Below are 9,820 nucleotides of genomic sequence, written 5' to 3'. Positions count from 1 at the left end.
ACATACTGACCATAATGTTGAACCATTTTGACAGACAGTTTTATTTTGTCATTAATTTGTCTGTGTTAATTAAATTAGAATATTTATTGACCTATCATATGTCTTCTCGATTAAATGTCTTTCACGATCGTCTCTCAATACTTGACCGCCGTTAGATATTCTTTCACGATCATTTTTCTCGTTAAACCGAATGACACCCGTGAAACAGCTGCATCATGAGCGCATGATACGCCGGTCGCTTTTTCGAAGAATGAACTTTAATAACTTCTCAAGGTTATATAAAAAATTCACGAAAAACTTAAGGATCGTTATCTTAATAGAAATAAACTAATCGCCAAAGTTCCATGATTACTGCTCAAAACATTGTCCTAAAGCTTTAAAATCACCTCTTTTTTTAATGAATAAAACCCCATAACTCGGAAACGTAAAATCTAAAATTTACAAAAATATCGTACATTGTATGTGAAATACATGATCTCTTACAACATGAATAAGACTACTATGCATTTTTGTCCTGAATTAAGTACACTTCGACTCTTTACGGTAAAAGACTGTTTACGGTAAACTTCGACTCTTTACATTTAACTTCGATACACGATGTAAACTTTGGTATTTTGACTGCAGTATATTGCCTTAATAATAGTATCTTGATACCCAAAATGTAGGTTACACCTATAGCTTTTGACATATTTAACACCATAATTTGATACCGACCATTCACGTGTTTTGTCTTATAAAAATCAGAAGATGTGGCATTGATTGCCAATGAATAAACTCTTCATCACGCTTGTCTTTATCTATAAACAGACAACTCTTCGTCATTCTTGTCTTTATCTATAAACTAGACAAGTTCAATTCTCCATCACTATTTTCCTTGTCTATTAACTACTCTTGGCTTTATCTGTGACTAGATAAGCTCAACTCTCCATCACTCTTTTCTTTTTGTCTATTAACTTCTCTTGGCTTTATCTATAAACTAGACAAGTTCAACTCTCCATCACTCTTTTCCTTGTCTATTAACTAGATAACTCTTCATTATTCCTGGATTATCTTTAAGTAATCTAGTTGGTATCAACTTGTTCTTCGTTACTTTGATTCTCCTACAGTCGGTCGATGTCGGGCACTTCTTTGATGAGCACGGAGTCCAGCTAATTGTGAGTAGGAACTTTTGCAGCATGAACAACTATATGGTTTTTCTCCTAAAACAGAAAAACAAATATTAAAACAACTTGAATGTTATTTATTCGTAGTAAGAACTAAAAGGGATATAATTGTACATAGCCATTGTGATATGGAAAATTTATAAACAAATATATATTTTGCAAATAGGATGTAATTATAGTTATGTTACATATAGAAATAAGATGTGGGTAGATTGACAATGATAGAACTACCTGCAAGAGACCAAATAACAGAGAAATTAAAATCTATAGGTCATCGTACGGCCTTTAATAATGAACAAACCCCCTACCGCATAGTCATCAACTTTATTACCGGTTTCTATGTTGTGTATATAACAGAAGATAAACTTTTCCCCTGTTAACTATCTCTTTAACAATAATACAACTGCAACCCACAGAAGATAAACTTTTCCCCTGTTAACTATCTCTTTAACAATAATACAACTGCAACCCTAAGTTGTTGTCGTAATACTTACCAGTGTGTAATCTCACGTGATTTCTAAGTGTTGATGATTGGCTGAACTTTCTTGTACAATATTTACAGGCAAATGGTTTTTCTAAGGTATGAATGCGCATGTGTGATCTTAAATTACTCCTCGAGTTAAAGCCCCGCCGACATAGTACACATTTGAGTTTACTAATAACTTCTTTGGGGTTTGTCATTATAGGTCTTTGGCTGTTTTCTGAAAGTAGAAAATTTTACATGTTAAGATCTGATTTATTGTCCATAAACCGATATCTACTTATAAGATGAATTGATACGCAATCACTGGCGTCCAGTCAGCAAAAACGTTAGATCCGGATCTTCGTGCTAATGCCCCTTGTGGGAAGCCTGTTGTAAGACAAGACGTTTTAGCAAGTTATATATTAATAGCAAAGATGTATCTCGCATGCATGACCTTATCAAAAACTTTTAACACCTGTTGCCACCGACCACGACCTTAAACAGCATGGCGAATTCTACTTCCGTTGCCGGTAAAATAAAGACTTTGGTTCCTACACTTGTCCATGTGCCTCTTTATATTCAACGCCAGAAAAAATGTCACCTGATGACTTTTGTTTGTAATAAGTTTATATTTAATAACATTTTGAAAATATGGTGTTGATGACAGAATTGTAATAGTCTATGTCTATGTTGCACGACTTATTTAGACTTGGAAAGTGTAAAGTATGACATGCTGTACATCCACGCTGAATGTTAAACTCGACATGTTGACTTTTTTAGTATTAAATATCTTGTTGCTATTTGTGACATTTGTGTTGGCGTGCATCATTGATACATCATTATCTTTTTTATACAAATTTCAAAGAGTTTTCGATAACAAAAATTGATTATAAATATGAATGAACGAACGAAATAATTTACACCAAACAAAATACTTCAAAACAAGCTTTTTTTTTGGTAAGCTAAATTTTAAATTATTATGTACCTGGTATGACTTTACGTTCTGTCTTGTTTTGAAGTGGTAAACCCATAAACAAACTATGTGTCATTCCATACCAAACCAATAATTCCTGACCACATAAAATATCCTAAGAACAAAATAGATTGTAGTCAAATGCATATCATATATTGTGAAACTAACAAAAATCTAGTATAAAGATATAATTTTACAGAATCATAAAAGATGACGTTTTCACAGCAAAAATAGGTGTGTTGGTCACAGGGGCGGATCCAGCCATTTTCAAAAGAGGGGGGGGGTTTCCAATCCAATGATAAAGGGAGGGTTCCAACCTTATGTCCCCATGCAAATGCATTGATCGTCCAAATAAAGGGGGTTCCAACCCCGGAACCCCCTTTTTCTGGATCTGCCACTGGGTATCCATTTTAACAATGTATTTGAGTGGGCTTTATTAAATTTTTGGGGTATAAGTTAAGACAATTCCAATCTCGTTCAGAATAACTTAGAGTTGTTACACAGCAGTATGTCCAAAATTTCCGACTTGTTCTCCTTCACAGACATGTTGTCTGTGTGGTTTACGACAATTTACAAACATTTCTTTTCAGAATGAAACGAAAACGTGTTTGGATTAGGTTTCAATTTTCAATTATCAATTATTAATTTCTCTTATAATATTGTCGAGTTTTCATTATGTTTGATCATGTTTGTTTTGTCAATGTATTTGCCATAACCAAAATTGGTTTTTGTCTGTTTTGCAAATAAAGAAATATAATAAAACGACAAAGTCTTTTGTAATATAAAGACTACTCATTTTTTTTTTTTATAATCACCTTTGATGCTTTAAAAAACAAATTGGCTCCGATTTGTGTAACTTCTAAGTTTTGTTCTCGTTCAGATCTCGCACATTGTATCAGTGACAACCAGCTAGCGGGATTATAATGTCCGCCGTCAATAAAGTGTAGTAAATGGCCTGTTGTGTCAAATACCTGAAAGACATCGCAATATTTTTTTTTATCATACATCTTGCAATTTTTTTTGGACATACTGAACAACGCACCAAGTACATGAAACAAACCGTACTGTTCCCGGCTTACAAAAACTTCTAGTGAGGCATACAATTATACTTGGTTGAAAATTGTTTAATTGTAATTAGTAAAAAAAAAAATGTATTCTGTACACGTCTCAATTTACTAACGACATTTTTTCTCGGACCTCCATCTTTTGATACCAGATTAGTTGTTTAAGGAAATGCATACATGGCGCATGATGCATGCATAGCAGGAGCCGACGCTTTATTTGTCGACTCACGTAGTCTGGCTCCTACCGGTGTTCATTAGAATTTCCCTAAGATATTGTTAACTTTGTTACATTGGTCTGTCTCTGTAATTTAATTTTGTGGTCTTGAACATGGGAAACTACCGTTGCCTTAATTTTTGACTCAAAACAGGGTAGTGATTGTATCAATTATTTTATCGAATGCATTCATTAGTTACATATATAAAATAAATGATAAAATCTATATGTTTTTGTACTTATAGGATAGTCAGTCTTAGAAAGCACTTCTAAACTTTCGATGTATCAATTTTCTTTTCATGCCCCCCCCCCCCCCCCAGTCGTATCATTTCCTGATTTGTTCTTGCCTTGAATATGCTTGACATATTTGCCACTGGACTTTTTAATTTTTTAAAATTTGAAACATAAAAGATTTACTTTATTTACCTCCCACAAACTAGGATTATGACTAACATTCTGTACATCACATGGTCTTTTCACGTGTCCAACGAATGGTCCCATCTCTGTTCCGGTGCGTATTACGGTCCTAGCAAAGACGCCATATTTACATCCGGGCAACGTAGATAAACCTATTTTAACTTGATGGGGAAGAGGCAAAGATGGAAAGTCTAAAACAATAAAGGAATGACATGAGCAGATTAATCAACAGATTCGCATTTTTACTATTATTATTATCAATGTTGCAAAGGAAGAGATATTCACTTTTTTATTTTTTAACCCTGCATACCACCATCCCCAATGTGAAATTATAATTGTTTTGAATAGACATTGAACGACAAAATTTCTTCCCATGTGACGTTTGCCTTTTCTGACGCAAAACACGCGAAACATTAAATGTGTTTTTTAATTTGATAGATGCTTCTTGTGCATTTTTGTAAACGTTGGTCTGTTTTGAGATTGTAACACAGTGATGATGACTTCTATAGCCATAATTATGTCTGTTTTGTTCACGCATCGTTGTAAAAATAACGAAATTTGATGCGACTGTCATACAAGTGAGAGGTTTAGCGCTTTAAAACCCGGTTCAATTCACCATTTGCTACATTTGAAAAAGTCAGGAATATGTTAGTTGTTGTCCATTCGTTTGATGTGTTTTATCATTGATTTTGCTATTTGTTAGGGACTTTCCGTTTTGGATTTTCCTCGTAGTTCAGTATTTTTGTGATTTTACTTTTTAAAACAAATCAACATTTTAGCTTTACATACCATGAAAAAAAATAATCCTTTTATGGTTAATAAATATCAAAAGAACAAGCAGCATATACATGACATACATATTGAGTTACGATTAAACATAAATTCGGAAAGAAGGCCGAGCTTCGGTAGGAAAGACCATCAATTTATGACGCTTTATACTAAATCCGTTGGATGTGTACTTATTGATAATTTAATTTGGGAGAACATGATTTATTTAGTAGTTGTAAATGTCTTTAAACTAGCTTTCTTTTATCCGTGCTTATGTCTTAATCTTTTTTCTTATGACTATACGAAATTGCTTTTTCTCATTATTGAAGTCAGTGCACATGACCTATAATTGCTTACATCCACGCCATTTAGACTTTGGTGAATAGTTTTCTCATTCGCATTCATAACACATCTTCTTATTTGTATAGCAAACTATTCAAATGCAGAGTAATTTCATCTGAGATTAATATATAGGTGGTTTTAACAAATATCAATGTCAAATAATTCATATTTACATTGCATGGTCATAATTCGTGAGATAACATATATTGGATAAAATGTGGAACTACAGCACCGAACATATAAATTTTCAAGAAAACTTTCAAAGTAAAAAAAAACTAACTTCTAAAGCATTCAACAAATATGAGTTTATATATGAATAAATAACTTTAAAAAAAGTAAATTTTAAAAAAAATAAGACACAAACGCATTATTATGTCTCAATTTTTTAAAAACATTTGTGAAAAAAATTCTTTTATAAATAATACATTTCCGAAACATTTGACTATTTAGTTGTTTAAATAAAGTCCTATAATCTTACCATCAATAGAAACTTTATCCTTAATTAAATTTCCGTATAAACATAATTTTAGAATTTCATCAGTTATTTCAAATTTGTCCATCTTTCTTGAGGATCGCCTGTCTAAGTGAAACTTTCTCAATCCAGATTTATTTATTTGAAGTTGTTTTTTTTTACATTTAATGAAAAACATAATTTATGTTAATTTTGATAATATCTTGTCATCAAGCTGTAAATCTTGTAAAACACGTGCTTCATTTTCTTTAGAAGAAATAAACAATTTATTGAACACATTATGCACATGTCACTGTGGTAGGACGATATTATTGGCACGTGACTCTTTGTGGGCGGTACTTTGTTATAACGGATATTTGATGCATAATGCGGGTACCATTTTTTTTTACAGGTATCATTATTTTCTAAAAATATATTTTCTTCCGAACATTTGAAATGAAGTCATTTATTTAAAAAAAAAAATATCAAGAGACTGATTACAGCGAGCAGTTTTTCATGCTTAAATCAAGTTTTTTAATGTTTAAATAATTGCACCTGCAGAAAAGAAACGTGTATTCTTACAAATTTTTTTTAGCCAAAAAATATGCTCCTAAATACGACACCTGCAGATATAATGGTCAAAGGAGTAAAAAACACATAATAGAAAGTCTGAATTTTGAGTGATGAAACTTCAAAGACACTTTAAAGAAACCAAATCAAAACATTTATGAATTACTCATAATTAAATAAAGAAGACAAATATAAAATCATTTTTCGAAATTAAATTCAACTGCATTAAGAAAGAAAGTAATATCAATACAAGATAAAAATACGTTACACAAATGAAACAAGTATCAAATATTTCGCCATGTTTTAACCTGTTTTGAATATCCATATTTCACTTAAAGGGACATTGAATGTCAACTACATGTACACCGATTATCACAAACAAAAATGTATATACAAAATACAAAGAGTAAATTAAGCATGGACTCGATAATATGAAACAACATTTCATGTGTATTTTAGACTAGACGTCATCTAACTTACCATTGACACGAACTCCGAGGACTACCGACGTAAATATATATACCGGTATAAACACAAATAAAGATATAAACATATTTTTTTTGTGGGCCCTTTATAGCTTTCTGTTCGGTGTGAGCAAAGGCTCCGTGTTGAAGATCGTACTTTGATCTATAATGGTTTTCTTTTATAAATTGTGACTTGGATGGAGCATTGGTACTCGCACCACATCTTCTTATATCCGATATATAAATAGTTAGCGACCACGTGCAATCCTACAAACGCAAGTTAACCAGACTGCAGGTGTCAGTACGATGCCGGCGCTTGACTTCGTTGTAAAGGGTTAATTTCGCAATAAAATATATATAATTAATAATGGTTTACTTTTATAAATTGTGACTTGGATGGAGCATTGTAATTAATAAGGGGAATACATACTATTTTTTTTAGTGAAATCGATAGAAAAGGTATAATAGATTTAAAATTTATTTAAAATTTATTTATTGATTGATTGATTTTATTTGTTTAGCAGCAGAATGTGACGAAAATATGTCACAACTACAGTCGAATAACACCAGTAATAAGCACTCATAAGAACGAACAATAAAATACAATTAATGTTATCTTTTTCTTTCATTTTTTTTTTTTTTTTTTTATATATATATATATAGCTATTTCAAAAATTGTGCAGTCAATAATACATAGAACAGTATAATTAAAAATTTACACCTTCAGTATAGAATTGGTATTTTCTAACCGTTTAAAAATCTCAGGGGTTACCTGGGGTAAAATAGTAGAAATAGTAGAAATAATTATGGTCATTTGTAATTCTCACATGTTCACCTCGAAGGAATCTAACAGAAGGTCTGGTTGAAATATAAAGAGTAATAGACACAAAAATGCACTATAGAGAAAATCAGCAAATAAAGAAAAAGAATTAGACAAATATTGGCTTGCATATCAAAGAATCCAGAAAAGAAATCCAATATGAACCTAGACAATTAAATGACCACATTAGGGGTTTAGGTCCCGTCGCTGCAAGTTTTTGTAATCGAGCCTTAAATTGTTATTGAAATCTGACGTAAAAGTCAATCGGCATTTACGTAATAAGTACACATTTGGCGAAACTAAAAAAATAACCGTGTGGCACAAATTAAATTTAGGGCCCCTGTCATCGAAAGTCGATGCCCTTCTCATTGAAAGTCTCTTTATAAGAACAAAAAGACGTGTCTTACAAGATCGTCTTAGGACATATCTTAATATTTATGTTGTTAAATTCAGAAAAAGCCTGTTTGTAGACAATTTTATGTGTGCATTATTAACTTTGGTATTTGATTCACATGTTTTATCGACAAGGGAGATACAATAAAATACGCAGATCAATCGGAGTAGGGCTAGTTTTAGCCCAAGAAAATAAAATGTTTGATAACCAATTCAAATTGGCACTGCAAATGTTTTGCACCTGTCCTAAGTCAGGAATCTGATGTACAGTAGTTGTCGTTTGTTTATGTAATTTATACGTGTTTTTCGTTTCTCGTTTTTTAATTTTTTTATTTTATATAGATTAGACCGTTGGTTTTCCAGTTTGAATGGTTTTACACTAGTAATTTTGGGGCCCTTTATAGCTTGTTGTTCAGTGTGAGCCAAGGCTCCTTGTTGAAGGCCGTACATTGACCTATAATGGTTTACTTTTTTTTAAATAGTTATTTGGATGGAAAGTTGTCTCATTGGCACCCACACCACATCTTTCTATATCTACATAATGTTTAGAAATGCATAGGGTCAAGCAATATAAATGAAAAACATAAAGTTATTTATCTGATGACGTCGCAATTACGTCATAATATATACTGTTTTCACAAAAACGATGAAAAATACAGAATTTAATATGTAGTTTTCTATCTTTATTTCCGTTGTGGAAACATCCCGCACAGCCAAGAAACAACAAAATAATTTAACAGAAGCTTTATTATAACTATTGGCATAATATCATCAAAAATGTATCACCAAAAATGGAAAGTTGTTTCTTGAGTGCGCACATACTTTTTCAATCTAAAATATACTTAAAATTTGTTGAAAAAACAAGGAAAATCACGAAATTGAACAAAATATGCGAATAAAGTCATGATTTGTTGCCATGGTAACTTGTTCGATGTCAAATTTGTTTTGTTTTTCTTAGTACCTTATACCGTAGTCAAGTTTTCAGTTATTTAAGAATATATATGATAACTTTTAAATTTGCAGTAATTTTTAGGCCAAATAAGGGCCTTATTGCCTCTATGAACACGGCAGCCAAAACAATGATTTTAAAAGCAATCGGGAACACAGGCCCTATTGTATCTGTATACAGATAGCAGGTAGCATGAAGGTGTAACATAATACATTAATAAAGTCGAAGAAACTCTATTTAGCTTTCGATTTCCTGTGTATTTTAGTTTATTTTTTATAAGCAACGTCGAAGCGCTTTAAAACAAGTACGTTTGAACATTGTTTTGTTGTAAAAATTATTGTCGATACCTTAGTTTTAATAGGGAAATCAATGTTGATTGCCGATCTTTTAAATTTGGTGTTTAAATACGCAACTTGTGTATTGTTGAAAATTGTATGTTTTGTATGTCGTAAGGTTGCTGTCTCATTGACGTATTATAGAATACACGAATGACTTTATCAGCAAGAATATCAAGTGAGCCCAATATGGGGAATTGTTTTTCAAGCTGATAAATATCAGTATAATAAATATAAAATTCCATAATTCTTTTTATATGCACCATTCGTCTTTACAATATGCGTTTTGTTGAATAAAAAATATCAATTACACGAAGCAGTTACGCGTTTGTAACTTTGCCGTGTTTGTTCGGTTGTGTGATGATGTATCGTGCATATCATTTAGGAGATAACTGTATTGTATTTTAAGCTCCGACGGCATCAATTGGGGATTT

General features: G+C 31.8%; 1 protein-coding gene across 1 annotated transcript; it reads right to left on the bottom strand.

Annotated features, from left to right (window-relative positions):
• Positions 1–213: 213 nt before the first annotated feature.
• Positions 214–5,964, bottom strand: LOC143062054 (PR domain zinc finger protein 12-like). The gene is given in 6 exon segments (XM_076233903.1): positions 214–1,199; positions 1,658–1,894; positions 2,627–2,714; positions 3,415–3,570; positions 4,304–4,485; positions 5,883–5,964. Coding segments are annotated over 6 exon segments (858 nt in total). The 3' UTR covers positions 214–1,086.
• Positions 5,965–9,820: the final 3,856 nt, after the last annotated feature.

The sequence above is a fragment of the Mytilus galloprovincialis genome, chromosome 2, assembly GCF_965363235.1.
Source record: "Mytilus galloprovincialis chromosome 2, xbMytGall1.hap1.1, whole genome shotgun sequence".
Classification (NCBI taxonomy): domain Eukaryota; kingdom Metazoa; phylum Mollusca; class Bivalvia; order Mytilida; family Mytilidae; genus Mytilus; species Mytilus galloprovincialis.
This window is presented reverse-complemented; position numbering and strand designations above follow the sequence as displayed.